This window comes from Nansenia antarctica (assembly GCF_963989245.1).
Source record: "Nansenia antarctica genome assembly, chromosome: 1".
Lineage (NCBI taxonomy): Eukaryota > Metazoa > Chordata > Actinopteri > Argentiniformes > Microstomatidae > Nansenia > Nansenia antarctica.
Window position 1 is genome coordinate 25651934 of NC_137674.1, and position 18828 is coordinate 25670761.

Below are 18828 nucleotides of genomic sequence, written 5' to 3' on the forward strand. Positions count from 1 at the left end.
TAATGACACGCTCTACTCTTCTTTAGTTTTTGGTTCATACTCTCTACGCTTCCTTGGTTTGGCCAAACCTAGTCACTCACTGCAGAACGTCTTATAGTAAATTAACTTAAAAACAGAGTCTAGAGGTTGTTCAAGGAGCGTAAATGGTAAATGGACTGCACTTATATAGCACCTTATTTGCTGCTCCAAAGCGCTTTACAACGGCCTCTCATTCACCCATTCATACACACATTCACACACCAATGGCTGCAAGCTGCCATGCAAGGCACTGGCGCGCTCACTGGGAGCAATTTTGGGGTTCAGTGTCTTGCCCAAGGACACTTCGACATGTGGCCAGCCGGGGCTTGAACCGCTGATCTGCCAACCTTGTGATCATTAGACGGCGGCTCTACCTCCTGAGACACAGCCGGCCACGTACAGAAGAAGCGTGCGTTGTATTCACTAGTGTTTGATTCTCCTGTGTACTGTTTGGGTGTTCTGTGGCAGCCTAGACCAGGTCATCTGTTCGTACAAAACAATCAAAATTCTAAAGTTTTGTCTAGGCTGTTTATTTCTGGAATGACATCACTTGATTCCTAGTTTGTCATACAATTTCATCACGTGGATTACAAGGGATTGTCATCGGTGGCCTAATACTGTGACCAATAACAATTCAGAGGGCAAGGTCCAGATGTACACCACCTGTGTTTAAAACATAATCCTCACATATTAAGCTATGCCACTCTTATCCCCAATGGGGCTTTTGGCAACGATTGTAGCAGGATTGTAGTTGTGTATGACCGTGTGTATGAGCATGTGTATCAGCACGGAGGCTATGTAGTTTATGTTTGTAGGACAACATAGCAAAAGCAGGGTTCCTACAAGTTCCAACAAGTCAAATTTAAGACCTTTTTGGATATCATTTTAGACCTGTCGCGACACTATAGCTTTTTGTCATCCTCGAGGTGATGAAATTAGGGATTTCACTGCCATACAGACAAAAAAGGAAGTGAATTGGCATTTTTTGGGTTCCAGCTTGATTCATTTCCGCGTAAATAGATGTGGTCGGACTGATTTCCTTGCAGGATCTAATTTTTAAGACCTAGCACCTCATTTTTAGACAGAATAACTGAAATGTGGGACCTTTTTAGGCCTCGTCAGTTGGATTGCTGGATTTTAGACTTTAAGGCTTTTTAAGACCAGTGCGGGAACCCTGAAAAGGTAGAAATGTTAAAATAACACAAATAATAAATCAAAACAAAATGTCTGCGCAGCAAAGTCATAACCGTCAGTGAGAGAGATGCCCATACTCCATCAAACAGTAAACAAAAGAAAAACAAATGAGGCTGTGAGAAAAAAAAACTAATGGTGGTGTGCTTTGAGCAATAGTACGAGGCTGATGTGCCTCATGTTGTGGGCATAGCCAGGTATATCATCTCTGTTATTACACCCCCATCACCACTATGACTCATCAACTCGCTGTTCTCGTTGCCTGATCCAAATAGCATACTTTACACTGTAGTGGTTGTTATGCAACGACGAGAGAGAGAGAGAGAGAGAGAGAGAGAGAGAGAGAGAGAGAGAGAGAGAGAGAGAGAGAGTACCGTATACTTATCTAACAATATGCCAATGTCATTTTCCTGATTACTTAGCCAGCCTAGGCATGAATGTATTACAGCAAAATGACAGAATATTAGGCTAGACCACATGACTAACATTACAGACCACATGACTAACATTACAGTTAATATTCTCCTGCCACCCAGTGGTCGTACCACAACCTGTTTGCCACTGATGTCACATGGTCACATGGTCACATGTTCACATGGTCACATGTTCACATGGTCAGCTTCCCAGGTAGATCCAGGTGGTAAATGGTAAATGGACTGCACTTATATAGCGCCTTTATCCAAAGCGCTTTACAACGGCCTCTCATTCACCCATTCACACACACATTCACACACCAATGGCAGCAAGCTACCATGCAAGGGGCCAGCCGGCCCGCTCACTGGGAGCAATTTGGGGTTCAGTGTCTTGCCCAAGGACACTTCGACATGTGGCCAGCCGGGGCTCGAACTGCCAATCTGCCAACCTTGCGATCATTAGACGGCGGCTCTACCTCCTGCGCCACAGCCGGCCCATAGATCAAGGTGGTAGTAGGTGGAAATGTGATGAGTAAACATCTATATGTTGTCTGCTGTTGAAGTAAAAAAAAAAAAGTATTTGCACAACCAATCTCAAGCATATTTCAAAAACATCAAATGTTTATATTGAAGAACAGATATCGCAACATGTTTTACTTACAAACTAATCTGTACTGTTTTACAGACTGGGATGTACCAAATGACTTCTAGTACCCATACATACATTCACAACTCACATTTCAAAATCCAAGCCTCAAAAGTGAAAGCCCTATTGGCCTTGAAGCGCTCATCATAATTGGCCATGTGATGCTGTTAAAGTGTCTCCACTCTTGCCCAGTCTAATTCTGCAAACAGCCGTCAGGAGAGAGAGAGATCTGTGGCCATCACGCCTCCTTGCTCTGCCTGGCCCGCTGTTGCTCCTGGTACTCCTTAGAGTCCTCCCAGGGACGAGGTCCTCGGATGTTCTTCCACTCCTCCAAGTTTGTGTCTCGCATCTTCTGTTGGGGGCAAAACGGGCAACAGCACAACAGTATTTCAGTATAAACATAACACAACAGTATTTCAGTATAAACATAGCACAACAGTATTTCAGTATAAACATAGCACAACAGTATTTCAGTATAAACACAGCACAAATCTCAAACTGTCCAATCTCCCCTCTAAGCCCATGCACCCCCCCTTCTCTGTACCTCATACTCATCTTTTTTTTTTATGAGTGGGGCAGTCCCACTCATATTTTTCATTTTATTGACAGATACAGTAGAGATTTAGACAGGAAGGATGGGTGAGAGAGAGGAGGGATGACATGCAGGATATGTCCCCAGCCGGAATCGAACCGGGGACCCTGCGGTTACATGGTCAACGCTTAACCCGCTACGCCACCTAAGCGCCCTACCTCATACTCATCTTGCAGGATGACAGACTGTCTCTGGGTGTTCACTTTGACCTCCAGGGAAGGGTCCAGCTGAGAAACAGAGAGCAGAGGAAGCTTCACATGCAGAAACCTGATACTTCAGACTACATACTACTACTTGATTCATTTGGTATTTAGAGTTGTAAGCAAATCAGTGAGTCAGATCATTGACGTTTCTCCTCAAGGGCATTGTGACAGAGGTAGGGCAAAAATCTGTTCTCAACTAACGCCATGCAGGGTCACTTCAGACCCCTAGAGAGGTCAGGACAACAGCAAGCAGGAAGGAGAAAATACCAAAGACAGATTTTTATTCAAGCAGGAAGGGGGAGAGAGGGGGGGGAGAGAGGGAGAGAGAGCGAGGAAGGGAAAGAAAGGGGGAGGGAAGAGGAGAAAAGCAAGTAAGCTCACAACTCTTGACTCTAGAGGGGCCTCTTCAGGCTGTATATTCCCCTCCTCTACTTCATGTATTATTTCTGTAATGTATAAATCATGACATCTGCAGAAGCGAGGGGTAGTTGGCGAGACAGGGCCAGAAGCTTCCATGATAGGGATGATCACCCCAGACCTTTTCTCACCATCCAGGTAAACCTTTTTTTTTTCGACCCAAAGAGAATAGTTAGACAATTTGCCCTGTTTCCCCCACCCTGTAAAGAATTCTGCTTGATTTGGCAAAAATATCATCAGGTTGAGCAAAACTGTTGGCTTTCCAAGTCAGATGGGTTGGGAACAAGAGCCACGGAGAGAGAAGGAGTTTAGCTGTAGTTTCCTCACTGGAGACGATTTAAAAACAGAGAACGGTCACAATTTGACTTCAACATGCTGCACTTTGAAAGGGGCATCTCGGATCTGGGATTCAAACAACAACAACAACAACAACAACAACAACAACAACAACAACAACATGGTCTCCCCACCACTGTTTTGGTCAGCAGCTGAAGGATCGGGCTGGAGATATTTAACCACTCTCAGATTCATAGACAGAGCTATAGATGCAAAGACTGACCAAATTAGCCACATCCAACCCATTTACCAAATGATGCCGATTGGTCTAAACCAGAGCAGCAAATTGAATCCTACTGCCTATGTCATGTTTAATCAGCAAATGAGACACAACTGCTAGTGTCTTTTCAATCAATCAAATTTAATTTGTATAGTGCCTTTTAACAAAGCATTTTGACACAGACCTCTTAACAAACCCATCTCTTCGGGTTACACCTTAACTGCTCCTCCTGAGACTTCTACTGCCCCCCCAGCACTGCGTCTCCTGAAGACACCCGCTTTTCCCCTCTACTGTGTACCCTAAAAACGTATATTTCCCCCCTTGTACTGTTTCTCCAGTGTCTATACAGTATATTAGGGGTGTAACGGATCACCTAACTCACGGATCGGATCGTGTCACGGATTTTGAGTCACGGATCGGATCATTTTTCGGATCAACACAAAACATATATTTTTTTAAATAAAAACAACATTTTCCTTGAATTCTGTATGTGTGAAACAAAAAAACAACATTCAAGATGTCAAAACTGATATATATATCACATATATATAACATCTATATATAACAACATATATATAACATCACTGCTGCAAAGTAACAGAGTACTTTTTTTGTGTGTTTACACAATCACCCAGGCTGCTTAGCGGGTGATATGACGTGATATAATTGGGACAGAGATGAGTGAATGAATGTTGTTGTCAACTCAGTACACATGCAGAGAGTGAGAATAAAGCGCACATGATTGTTTTTCTACCGGTTACATTTGAATGAATGAATGGTCTTTATTGTCATTGCTACAGTACAGGTACCAAACAACAAACAAATTTTTTTTTTTTTGCTATTGATCCGCGGTACACATGCGTTCCGAACCGTGGAGGGCGATCCGAACGGATCACGGATTATCCGTGATCCGTTACACCCCTACAGTATATATATATATATATATATATATATTTAAAAAAAAGAAACCTAGGTTTAGAAGAAGGTTTTTTCTTCTATCAATGGCCCCGGGCCTGAGCTGGATTATTCTTCCTGCAACGACTGGTGGATTGATGATTCACTTGCTTAGTCAAATGTATTGATTGTAAGTTGCTTTGGAATAAGGCGTCTGCTAAATGCCCAAAATGTAAAATGTAAATGTAAACCCTCGTGCTAAATCCCCAAAAGAGCAAGCTAAGTGTAGCAGACTCCTCGGAGGCCAGAGGAAGAACTAGACTAAGAGGTTAGAATAAAGTTGGATGAAACCTTGAGAGGAACCCTTGAGGAGAGCCCATCCTTGTCTGGGGGGTGAGATGGATTCATTGAGGAAGAAGAACACAATTGGGTCATGCAGTGACTTAATTCTCAGACAGTGGCCAAAAAAAAACACGTAAGTAGGTCGATGTCTCAGAGGGAAACGGATGAAATCTGGTTAGATAACATTAAACATGGGAGTTGAAGGAGTTATTACTGTAACATAGACCGAGATCTCCGACATCTGTTTAGCCGTTACGTACTATATTATTCACCCAAACACACACTGAAATAAGCACCGTCTCACACGCGCGCACACACACACACGTACGCGCACACACCACACACATCACACACACCACACACACACATGGACGCACACACACAGAAACATTGACTGAAACACAGGGTTAAGAGAAAGACTGGAGCACACACGCACACACACACACACACACACACACACACACACACACACACACAGAGACATTGACAGAAACACAGGGTTAAGAGAAAGACTGGAGCACACACACACACACACACACACACACACAGAGACATTGACTGAAACACAGGGTTAAGAGAAAGACTGGAGCGCGGGGAGGGTGTATCTGCCGCAGGCCTCTTTAGGAAGAGAGGGGGCAGCGAGGGGGCAGCTGCGTTGAGCAGACAGGCTCGGTGCCAGCTCATATGGACGGTAATAGGAAGTGAAGTCCTGCCATCTGGCCCCCACCCAGATGACATGCATGCATCATTTCTCACGGTAACATTGTTAAAAAAACAACAACAAAACAAAAAAAACAGCCATACCACATCACAAACTTGATGATAAAAAGATGATAAAGGCCTTAACTGTAATTTATTCAGAGGCAATTGAGCAAATCTTGTTGTGCAGATTAGACAACAGTTTCATGATGTAGCTTAATGTAAGAGCAGTGTGTGTTATCTGAGGGGTATAGCCAGGCTCTATTTTTGGCTGGGCGCAAAGCAACATGTTACATTTCTAGCCTACTTGGTTTATTACTGCCCTAGGCAAGAATGCATAGTTTATGGAAGTTTTCACGAAATTATCACATTATCAGCTTAATCTGGCAGGACGGTATGTTCACATTAGGCTATTGTATTGCAAATGTAAGCCTATTGAGATGACACCACATGTATCAAGTCTAGACAACATTGTCGTAATTATTCATTTATTCATCTAAAGCATTATTTATAAAACGCCCCCTAGCCTGAGCGTTATAGCGCTTAGATTGCGTTTGGGTTGTTAAAATAGAGCCCTGTGTGTACAGTAGGTACTTGTTGGCATGTTTGTAGCAATTTCTACAGGGTTCCTACAAGTTTCGACAAGTCAAATTTAAGACCTTTTTATTATTATTTTTAGACCTTTTTGAAGGAATTTTGGACCTAGTATTCACGACACCATATGATAGATTTTTGTCATCCTCGAGGTGATGAAATTAGGGATTTCACTGCCACACAGACAAAAAAGGAAGCGAATTGGCATTCTTTGGGTTCCAGCTTGATTCATTTCCGCGTAAATAGATGTGGTCAGACTGATTTCCTTGCAGGATCTCATTTTTAAGACCTAGCACCTCATTTTTAGACTGAATAACTGAAATTCGGGACCTTTTTAGGCTTTATGAATTGGATTGCTGGATTTTATACTTCACGGCTTTTTAAGACCAGCATGTTACCAGCATGCCATAAAAGGCAACGTGTTCCTAGAGGGCAGCACTCACACTACGCTATTTTTACACCAAATAGGTTGCAGTGCACCTGCGTCGTGACACTTGCAGTTCTCTACCTAAACACAAGGAGGAGCTGTTGTACACTCTCAGTCACGATATTTCAAAAATAAAGAATGCATTAAGTCATCAGTCAAGTGGTTCAGACACACCCCTTGAATGAACAAAACAAAACAAAAAATGATATATTTATATATAGAGAGAGAGGAGAGAGAGAGAGAGAGAGATATTACATTTGGTCTCTATGACCCCCACATCATGAATGCACAAAAACTGTTCAGATGATTTAGCTACTGTACCTTTTTTCTGATTTTCTGCGCATCATATCGAATCTGTGTGAACTCCCTGAGTCCGAATGAACCTCCCACAATCAGCAACTTCAAGAGAATCCAGAAGATTAGTCTCATTAGTTTCATAATGATCATTGTCATGTCATATGAGCATGGCCATCAAATAGGCTACTGTACTAAACACACACAGTACACTGAACAGTCAACAACATGGACTGCTTGGGGATCAGGTGATTCCAACACGAAACACAGCTATTGTAATAGGCTGCGAAACAATCAACAGTTCTCCACAACTAGTAAAAGATGAATATGCACAGTATTTTATGACTCATTAGGGCTTTTGGCTGGTTGCCATCATCATGGTGACTCTAGGATATAGCCTCTATAGCCTAACTATCATTGTATGAGGAAAACTAGTTTACAGCCACAGAACCCAAACCATAATGTTACTGTATCATGAAAAACGTACCCAGACTGTTAGAGCACCGAATGGGGAATGTTATAACGACACATCACCATCATGGATTGGTCATTGGCCATTGGTCAACAGTGCAATGTTCTATAACCGTGCAATATGTTTGCATTCTTGTGATAAGGATCATATACTGTATATAAGTCTACAAGTCCATATGTTTTATGTCCATAAAAGTACACAGTTACATGCATGATATGTTTATAAAAGTACACAGTTACATGCCAACTCCCCCTGTCTATATACCCCCCTGTGAATAGGCCATATAGTGTATAGAAGTATAGAAGTTCACATAATAGATACATTCTCAGATGTCTACCGACCACTTATCCCTCTATTTTTATTTGTATCCCCCCCTATTTATGTCTCAATCTTTTTTTATTATTATTATCTTAGGACAGTGTTTGTTTGTTAGCACCTAGGGTTTGCATTTGCATTTCGTTCTACCTGTTACAATGACAATACAGATCATTCATTCATTCATTCATTCTCATGTTGACAGATTGCCTAATGCTAAATCTCAGCTGCCTTCCTCAATGTCATTCACCTGTAGTGTTAAACGGAATGCTACGGCCAAGAAATAACTAATATGACACGTTGCCTCAATCTGCGTTTTCTAACAGTCTTAGACTTTGGGTGTCCAGTATTCGTCTGAATTGGTGCAGTTTGTACAAATGTATCTAGCTAACACATTAGCTAGCTACCTGTTATGTTAGCCGGTACGACTAAGGTAACTAACTTAGTTACTGGGCTTCCCCTAAGGACAAGTGAAAGATATAACCAAACACACGGCTTACCAGCATAGGAACACCATACCTCACTGTTTTGTTTTTCTGCAAAGCTTTAAATGTGAACATGACTCTTCAACCCCATGTTCAAATGTTCATTTGACAGTCGGAGTCGGACAATTGTTTGTGTGGGACACACTTCCGGTATCGTTCCGTCCTTCTATATTTCCCTAGTATTTGATGAACTTAAAGTATTTGTTCCGCATATGAACATGGGTTTGTGACACAATGACCAGAAGTAAAAAATAAAAAAAACCGTATATTATTATTATATTAAACTAATATTAACTCAATATTTCTAGTGGTGACAAATACTTAACCGTTGATTATGTGAAGCACTGTCATGTTATTTCAGCTATTTAAATATATTGTATATATTTATAAACATAAATATGTTATGTTCAGCCGCCAGCTAACCGTTTATAATCTGACAGTGACATGTTTCACTCCTGTCTTGTTTTCCATGGTTGTTCATTACCTTACCTGAAGATATGATTTTGAGAGCAGATTAACTCCCAACAAGGTATGCACTCTACCACCAGTCTCTGATTCCATTCGTCCATTCTTCGTCTACCGACCACTTATCCCCCTATTTTTATTTATACCCCCCCTATTTATGTCTCATTCTTGTTTTTGTTTTTTTAATTATCTTAGGACTGTATTTGTTTGTTAGCACCTAGGGTTTGCATTTGAATTTCGTTGTACCTGTTACAATGACAATACAGATCATTCATTCATTCTTCAAAAGAGAAGGCTACATTAAAGATGTTTTAAACACAGGGCACTGAAATACCCAAAGACCATAACATCACTTCATATTTTCCCTTTACTGTGATGTGAGTCTGTGACCATCAATTCATCAACTGAGAGTGCTATAGACTGTTGTGCAAAATATCTTTACCAATGGTCTTGACATTGAATAATATACTCTTCTATACCTGGTAAAGTCCTACATTTTAAAGTATCACATCATTACCATACATACAACATATCTTCATTAGATGCACAATAAAGAACAGGAGTTACGATTAACAGAAGTAAAAGACCAAGTATTGCAATTTTTATTTCTTTCAATTTTTATTTCTTTTTTTTAATCAGGTGAAGAAAAATACCTTTTTGTTCTGTATAATAAAATATGTTAACTTTATTCATTTTTATGAAGAAAACAATAACAACAAAGAAAATAAAAACAGAAAAAATGGTTTCTCTCCCTCTTTGTCAGCCTGGAGAGTTGCTGCTGCATTGCACCGGAAGCAAATACCGACAGAGACAGAGTGTGAGGAGGGAGTGGCAGGGGGCTGGAGGTCGGAGGTCGGATGGGGGAGGGAGGGAGAGGGAGGGAATGCAAAAAGGGGGGGGGGGGAGCAGACAGAGGATTATGACAAAAAGATAAGGCCAGAGACATACAAAAATGTTTCAGCTTTGCAGAGCAGGGCTGCGGTGATCGGGCAGTTTGAAGGATCTGGCTGTGGTGGAGCAGGTAGGCCGGTGGTCCCAGGTCAGGGGGTTCAAAGGTCACTCTCTCCATAGAGTGCGGTGGAGAAGGACATGTAGTCAAGGGCGCCAGGCACGGCGTCGGGGCCGGAGTAGGGAGCCATGCGGGCGATACAGTATTCAGCCTGGTCAGGGGGCAACTCCCGGCGGAGCTCGTCTGCGAGGATGTAGTTCTAGTGGGATGAGAAGGGAAGAAGAACGAGGATGGAATGTTTGATTATGATGTCACAGAGAGTTCATTCAAAAGCTCGGTGAAATAACTGACATATTGTGCCATTTGCTTTTAACACTAGATGAGTGAGTCACAGGGGTGAGTAAAAGAAAATTCTATCTTTGCATGAAATTCTATCCTTTCATGACCTTTCCTAGATGTGCGTTCTACCACCCCAGTATCCTTACATTTTCAAAATCACTTCAGGATAAGATAGTATAAAGCTGTTTTGTAGTTTTTCTGTGTAGGAGGGCAGGCTAAAAAAAAGAAGCGCCCTCTAGTGATCCCTGTGTGTAAATAGCAGATTTACATTCTAAAAAGGCGGCTCTACTAGTAGGTAAAATAGGCACGGCTGTTGTAGTGTTAATGTATAGCTTTACACAGCTACCATACATATTTTTCATATTTTTTGTACTTCAGTACAGTATGTGGTAGGAATACCTTGTCCCCAGCCAGGACTTTGAACGAGGCCATGACTTGGTCGGCAGTGTCCGTGTCGGCCGTCTCACGGGACATAAAGTCGATGAAGGCCTGGAATGTGATAACCCCCAGCCGGTTGGGGTCCACTATGCTCATGATGCGGGAGAACTCTGATTCACCCTGAAGGAAAAAGAACAGAGCTGTAGAACTCTATCACCAAGGAGACGATCGCCAGAGCAACCAGCAAACACACAACACACAGCAGGCATAAGACATATGAAGCTTTCACAAAAGGGAAACGAGATGCACAAACTAGAACGATATGCAGCACATACATACAATATATTATGATGGTGAATATTGTGAAAGTAGTGCAGTATTTAACAGTATATTTAAACTGTATGTCATTTCCTCTGAGTAGGTTCAGTAGTTCAGTAATGCTAATCGCCACATTCTGGATGTCCATAGCAACCCTTCTGATCGCTGAACCATTTGTTTTCTATTCAATGTAGTCTGATCTTGAAGAGGCGAGTGATGTAACAGGGATGTACAGTTATGTCCGGAAATATTTGGACAGTGACACAATTTCCATAATGTTGGCTCTTTTATGCCACCACAATAGATTTTAAATGAAACAATCGAGATGTAATTGAAGTGCAGACTTTCAGCTTTAATTCAAGGGGTTGAACAAAAAGATGTATTTTAATATATTGAAACGTTTAGGAAATGCAACCATTTTTATATACAGTCCCCTATTTTCAGGAGCTCAAAAGGAGAAATTATCATAATCATAAATAAAATGTGGATTTTTAATACTTTGTCGAGAATCCTTTGCAGGCAATGACTGCCTGAAGTCTGGAACCCATGGACATCACCAAATGCTGGGTTTCCTCCTTTGTGATGCTTTGCCAGGCATTTACTGCAGCTGTCTTCAGTTGTTGTTTGTTTGTGGGTCTTTCTGCCTTTAGTTTTGTCTTCAGCAAGTGAAATGCATGCTCGATCGGGTTGAGATCAGGTGATTGACTCTGCCATTGCGGAATATTCCACTTCTTTGCCGTAAAAAACTCCTGGGTTGCTTACGCAGTATGTTTTGGGTCATTGTCCATCTGTATTGTGAAACGCCATCCAATCAACTTTGCTGAATTTGTCTGAATCTGAGCAGACAGAATATCCCTAAACACTTCAGAATTCATCCGTCTGCTTCTGTCTTCGGTCACATCATCAATAAACACTAGTGACCCAGTGCCATTGGAAGCCATGCATGCCCATGTCATCACACTGCCTCCACCGTTTTTCACAGTTGATGTGGTATGCGTCGGATCATGAGCCGTTCCAAGCCTTCTCCATACTTTTTTCTTCCCATCATTCTGGTACAGGTTTATAGTTTCATCTGTCCAAAGAAAGCTCTTCCAGAACAGGGCTGGCTTTTTTAGATGTTTTTTGTCTAATCTGGCCTTTCTATCCTTGAGGCTTATGAATGGCTTGCAACTTGGGGTGAACCCTCTGTGAACCCTTGTTCATGTGAAGTCTTCCCTTTATGGTACACTTGGATAATGATATGCCTACCTCCTGGAGACTGTTCTTCACTTGGCATGTAAAGGATCCTGTGATCCTCCACCACTCTGGTCTTCCATGGACGTCCAGACCTTTTTCTGCTGCCGAGCTCACCGGTGCGTTGTTTTTTTCTCAGAATGTACCAAACAGTTAATTTGGCCACTCCTAATATTCCCGCTATCTCTCTGATGGATGTTTTGATTGTTTCTGCAGCCTAAGGATGGCCTGTTTCACTTGCATTGAGAGCTCTGTTGACTGCGTGTTGTGCGTACAGCAACAGCTTCCAAATGCAAATGCCATAGTTGGAATCAACTCAGACCTTTTACCTGCTTAATCGATAAAGAAATAATGAAGGAATAGCCCACACTGGCCCATGAAACAGCTTTTGAGTCAATTGTCCAATTACTTTTGGTCCCTTGAAAAAGAGGGAGCTACATACTGTATTAAAGAGCTGTAATTCCTAAACCCTTCCTTCAATTTGGATGTGTTACACCCTTACCCTAAAGCTGAGATTCTGCACTTTAAGCCCATATTCATTATATAACTGTAACTTGAAGATGTTTTGGTAAACAGCTAAAATAACAAAGATTCTGTCTGTGTCCAAATATATGGACCTAACTGTATTTTCCCTTTAGGTCACAGTAGAACACAATGACGTTCGTGTTCTATGCTGAGAAGTCTTTCTCATTGTAATTTACTGTAAATGGGTACCTCACATATATGACAATAGAGAACTGGGTCTTAGAAAAACATAAATGGCTTGCACAATTATCCTTTGTATCAGGGTTCCTACAAGTTTCAACAAGTCAAATTTAAGACCTTTTTAGACCTCTTTGGATATAATTTTAGACCTATTCGCGACACCATATGATAGATATTTGTCATCCTCGAGGTGATGAAATTAGGGATTTCACTGCCATACAGACAAAAAAGGAAGCGAATTGGCATTCTTTGGGTTCCAGCTTGATTCATTTCCGCGTAAATAGATGTGGTCGGACTGATTTCCTTGCAGGATCTCATTTTTAAGACCTAGCACCTCAATTTTAGACCGAATAACTGACATGTGAGACCTTTTTAGACTTATAAATTGGATTGCTGGATTTTAGACTTTACGGCTTTTTAAGACCAGATTTTACTCCTACTGGTTCCTATGGGCATGAAGAGCACTCTTATTTACATTTACATTACCCAAATGCTTGTACAATCGCTGGGACACATCGGCTTCTTTGTGGAGTGGACACACACTGTATCATACATTCACAGGTCTTCAGTTCAACTGAGCATGACGGTAGTAACACATAGGGGTGTACTTGAGGCTTTACCAGGTTGTAACCCATGGAGATAAGGCAGGTTTTGAAGTCTTCTGCATCCATCATTCCTGTTCTCTTCTACAGGGTTCAGCGAGGGACAAACAGAACATAGAGGTACGTAGGAAGGGGGAAATTGAAGGGATGGGGGGGGGGGGGGGGGGGTAGATCAAGGAGATAGGAGGAAATCAAGAAAAGCAAAAGAAGGAACTGCCACAGGTATCCAGGAGAGATATTTGGCAAGATAACAGGAAGTAAATGTAAACATAGGAGGATTTTTAAAAAGTGGCAAGTAAGAGGGGGGATAGAGGGGGGGTAGGGTGTACAGAAGAAAAGTACAAAACAAAAAGAAAACAACATTGTTAAACCCTGGTTCCTCCTACTGGGGGAGGCTGTGGTAAGTACCTGTGCATCATTGGCGATATCGAAGCCCAGACTGATCAGGCAGGCCTTGAACTCCTCAGCGCCCAGAGTGCCCGAGTGGTCCTGGGGGGGTGGGCGTGGTGGGGCGGCCAGTGCCAGGCGGGGAGGCGTCGTGGGTCACAGGGCATGCAGCGCACACACACGGGGAGGGAGGGTGGGGGGGTTTCAGTGAGGGAGGGAGGGGGCAGTGAAGAGGGCAGGTCGATAGGGGGAGGGGAGGACGTGTGTCATGCAGAGGGGAGGGACGAGGGACAGGAGTGGGGGGGTGGGGGGGGGATCATGCACAAGAGAACAACAGAGAACACAAGTGCACAAACGTTAGGATCTTGCAGGTGGAGGTGGAGGTGGGCACACACACGTTGGCAGCGTGGCTGCTGTGCTGTGCCAGGGCATTCAGGGGCGTTAAGGTGCAGTGGTGTGGCAGGCAGACTACAGGGCCTTGTGGTGGTGAGGGGTTATTCACACATCATCGATGGTTACATATATTCCTTCCCTCGTATCCGATAGACCATATCAGAGAGCAAACCTCAAGGCCTCATCCCCCTCTTACAAAGACGTGACGTTAGAATTATAAGGTTCTATCTCAATTTTTGGTCAAAATTTAGTTTTTTACATAATCTGATCCATTAGGTGTTTATTAATGCCTGTGTGGTGTTATTTTTAAAATGTTGATTTTTTGTTGTTGTTAGAAATTAATAAAATACAAGGGTTCCATCTCACAAAACATAATGGAATGTAAAAAACTCAATATCTCTGAACTGCCCTAAACGGATATAGAACCTTATAATTCTAGGCTCACGAAGAGCTAAATGCTGCCTCGATAAAAAACAGCGCTAGCTCAGCTATAGACTGCAGGTATTGATTAACAATGGGTAGCTTTGGAAAAATGTATGAGGTAATGGAACCTCGGGGGAGGCGGGATGGGCAGCTGTGGGTGGGAAGGGGGGGGGGGTGGAGGGGGGTTGAGCTAAATCAAAACTCATCCATAATTGGTGCTGTTCCTGAGACTCTGAGCTCTTCATGTAAACACTGCTCTCTGGGGACGGGGTGAGTGCACAGGGGGTGGCAGGTAGTTTGGGAGAGTGTGTTGAGGTTTGCACTCAATGGAGGATACATATCTGTGGCTACAATCTACAATGGCTGTACACTTCATTTGATTAACAAACACCACTGTTATCACTTAGTTAAGTTAGCAAACCGTCTCAGTCGCTCCTAAAAAGGATCATGGGTAAACTACATGACACCCAGAAACACACACATACTCCAGAACTCATCTTGTTGAAGGATTCCTGTTAGTCACACTAGGGTCAGTGTGACAGTACAAACACGGTCGAATACCCACAACAATCTATTCTCACCTCAACCTCCTTGCTTTGCTGATGACGTTGTCTAAATATGCAGAAAATACATTCATTTATCAATGATGAGTAGACCTCATCCCTGTAAGTAATTATACAATAACTGTCTCCACTGTTGTGGACTCATTTACCACTGTACAGGGTTTTCCTACTCGGCTTCGCCTCGTGCCACAACCCTGGGGGTACCAGTGGTGAATGAGTCCACAACCCCCTTCCTCTCGTGATAAATTGCTTCCATATAGTACAGTGAAAACACAACTATCTAGAGCCAGACAGCTCTCGTCATTGTCCTTTTCCCTGTGAAACTGACCCTGTCGAAGTGGTTGAAGGAGGCCCGGAACTCGTTCATCTGCTCCTGGCTGATCCCCTTGGCGTCCCGCGTCAGCACCTGGTTCTCGATCTCGTTGATGGTCCGGGCAATGGTGGTGAGGAGCTGCTCCCAGCCCACCCGGATGTGCTGTGGAGAAAACAGAGGGAGGAAGAGAAAGAAAGAAAGAAGAAGAAGAAAAAAGATGACAGAATGAGTCCAAATGTTCATTTTCTCCCCAAATATGCTGAACACTGGCGGACACAGGGGGGGGGGGGGGGCGACCCTGGTTGAAAAAACGTCTCGCTTAAGTGCCCTTTTGAGTGGCGAAAATTAGAGGGCGTGCCCTATTGGTGCCCCTCCAATGGTCTAAACTTGAGCATGTGCCCCCACAGTTGAAAAACGTCGCACTAAAGTGCCCGTTTGAGTGGCAAAATTAGAGGATGTGCCCTATTGGCTGCCCTTCCAATGGTCTAAACTTGACCATGTGCACTGATGGGGGGTTCCATGTTGTGCAGTAGGTGCCCTTTTTTTTTTTTCACCCTGCCCTTCAAACAGCCTGAGTCCGCCACTGATGCTGAATATTGCTTGTTTGTAGAACGTAGCGTTGCCTCACCTCCATGGTATAGTTGGTGTGCTTGTTGTCGAAGATGAGAGCTTCCTGAATGAGCTGGTGGTCTCCCTCCAGCTGGTCGATCTTTGGCTTGTAGTTGATGATGCTCTTCTCATACTGGCGCAGGTGGGTCAGCTGGTCCTCCAGGGTCCCGTGCATCTCAATGGAGATACGGCCAATCTCCTGCAGAAACACAGAGGAGGGGTGGGGGGGGGGTCATTAACAACCAACTGGGTAGGGTGGAGTGTATATTTTAATTTGGATTGTGAAACTACTGTACTGGCATGACAGTAGATATGTGACAGCAGCTGGTGAAAGCGGGAATAAGGCGGCAACCGGTCAAAATGTCAATCAGACTTTTATTATTTATATTTTTCCGAATAAAAGTCTGAACATTTGGTCGGTTGCCGAAAAAGATGAGCTGAGATGATCTTGACGCGGATTGCATAGCACATAATAGTAATCTGATCATCATCATCATCATCATCATCATCATCATCATCATCATCATGAGCCCTTTAATGGACCAGTGGTGTCAGTGCCAGTGAGTTTCTAATGCAGGGTTCCTACAAGTTTCAACAAGTCAAATTTAAGACCTTTTTAGACCTTTTTTTAGGCCTTTTTGAATATAGTTTTAGACCTATTCGCGACACCATATGATAGCTTTCTGTCATCCTCGAGGTGATGAAATTAGGGATTTCACTGCCATACAGACAAAAAAGGAAGCGAATGGGCATTTTTTGGGTTCCTGCTTGATTAATTTCCGCGTAAATAGATGTGGTCGGACTGATTTCCTTGCAGGATCTCATTTTTAAGACCTAGCACCTAATCTGTAGACAGAATAACTGAAATCTGATACCTTTTTAGGCCTTAGAAATTGGATTGCTGGATTTTAGACTTTTTTTAGGCTTTTTAAGACCAGTGCGGGAACCCTGTAATGGTCGTCTCTGCCTGGACCCACCTCCATCTTGGTCTGGATCCAGGGTCCAATCACGTTGGCCTGGTTGGCAAACTGTCTGCGCAGACGCTCGTTGTTCTGCTGTCGAGCGTGCTCCTCGATCAGGGCCTGGTCACGCGCTGGCACCAGCTGTCTGACCTGGGGGGGAGGGAGGGGGGAGTGGTTCAAACAGATATTGTTATATATATGTTACGGTACATATGGGAATACGGTACATGTGGGAATACGGTACATGTGGGAATACGGTACATGTGGGAAAACTAGGGTTAGGGTTAGGTGCTACGTTGATTTGGTACATGCTGGCATGTCTAACCCTAACCCTAACCCTAACCCTAACCCTAGCACCATAGCACCCAACCCTAACCCTAGTTTTCCCACATGTACCATAACATATATATATAGTTATATACCTGTATATATATATAGATATATATACAGTATATATATATATATCTAGATAGTATATATCAATATACTATGTCAGGCATACTGTATGACCCCTCCTAAATTTCGTTGTTTGGTACCTGTACTGTAGCAATGACAATAAAGTCCATTCATTCATTCATTCATTCATTCATTCAAATATGTGACAGCAGCTGGTGAAACCGGGAAGTCGCCAACCGACGGACCATTCAGACTTTTATTCTGAAAAATGGAAATAAATGTCAGCGTTGTTGAAAATCAATGACACACTCGCTATGCAATGGATAGCGAGTGCAATGGATTCGGTGAGTAATCCCCACTACTACCTCATTAGTGTAGAGTAGTGGGGATTACTCACCGAATCCATTGCATTGTGTTGTTTTGGCTTGACTAGCGAGTGTGTCATTGATTTTCAACAACGGCTGACATTTATTTAAATTTTGTCTGAATAAAAGTCTGAACATTTTGATTGGTTGCCCACTTGTTCCCGGTTTCACCAGCTGCTGTCACATTTAGTAATGAAGGAAAGACGAGGGGGAAAGCAGGGTATATACAGGAATCTTGAGGTTAATTTCAATACCTTTCTAAGACTTTTTAAAGACGTTGTCAATATTTTTCCAGACCTCACCGCCACTTCGAGCTGTAACCGTTTACATCAGTGACACCTTTAACTTAACAGTTTTAGTTTGCAATAGACTAGACCACTATCATACAACAGAATTTCCGGTTCATCTTTGTTTTTTAATAAAACTAATGAACTTTTACTAAAAGTTTTTAGGACTCAACCTCTTTGGACAGAGTCTAATTCAGAAAAATACCAACAAAATTCAAGACCTCATAAAATCGTGATAATACTTCTTAATACTTATTAAGGGTCTTGATTTTCCCAGAATTGATTGATCAACTGTTAATACTTTTCAAGACACCGCGGATACCCTGGAAAGTGCAGGAGCTAAGACAATAAGGCAATGTTAACAGAGGAGTCAATACAGTCTGAGTCCCAGTACTGCACTATATATGTCTGTATATATTTGATTGGATTGTATTCGGTTGTTAAGTCGTGACGTGTTTCCGGGTCCAACGTTGGCTGAGGCGCTCTCTTCGAAATGCCGCAGTAATAATAATAATTCATTATATTTGTATAGCGCTTTTCCGAGGCTCAAAGATGCTGACAATATGGGAAAACGGGAAAGTGC

At 42.7% G+C, this 18828-nt stretch overlaps 2 protein-coding genes across 2 annotated transcripts in view; both read right to left on the reverse strand.

Moving 5' to 3' along the window:
• Positions 1 to 2221: 2221 nt before the first annotated feature.
• Positions 2222 to 8708, reverse strand: cox16 (cytochrome c oxidase assembly factor COX16). The gene is made up of 4 exons (XM_080545054.1): positions 8574 to 8708; positions 7314 to 7391; positions 3019 to 3087; positions 2222 to 2620 (listed from the first exon to the last, which is right to left on the reverse strand). The coding sequence occupies exons 1-4, from the start codon at positions 8631 to 8633 to the stop codon at positions 2507 to 2509; spliced, it is 321 nt and encodes a 106-aa protein (XP_080401180.1). The 5' UTR covers positions 8634 to 8708; the 3' UTR covers positions 2222 to 2506.
• Positions 8709 to 10072: 1364 nt separating this feature from the next.
• The window catches only part of actn1 (actinin, alpha 1), a gene marked incomplete at both ends in the record, with an annotated part of 53864 nt that continues 45108 nt past the window's right edge, over positions 10073 to 18828 (reverse strand). The window contains 7 exon segments of the mRNA XM_080537563.1: positions 10073 to 10231; positions 10711 to 10869; positions 13566 to 13631; positions 13956 to 14036; positions 15642 to 15788; positions 16255 to 16434; positions 17213 to 17347. Of these exon segments, the coding sequence (XP_080393689.1) occupies positions 10073 to 10231; positions 10711 to 10869; positions 13566 to 13631; positions 13956 to 14036; positions 15642 to 15788; positions 16255 to 16434; positions 17213 to 17347 (927 nt within the window).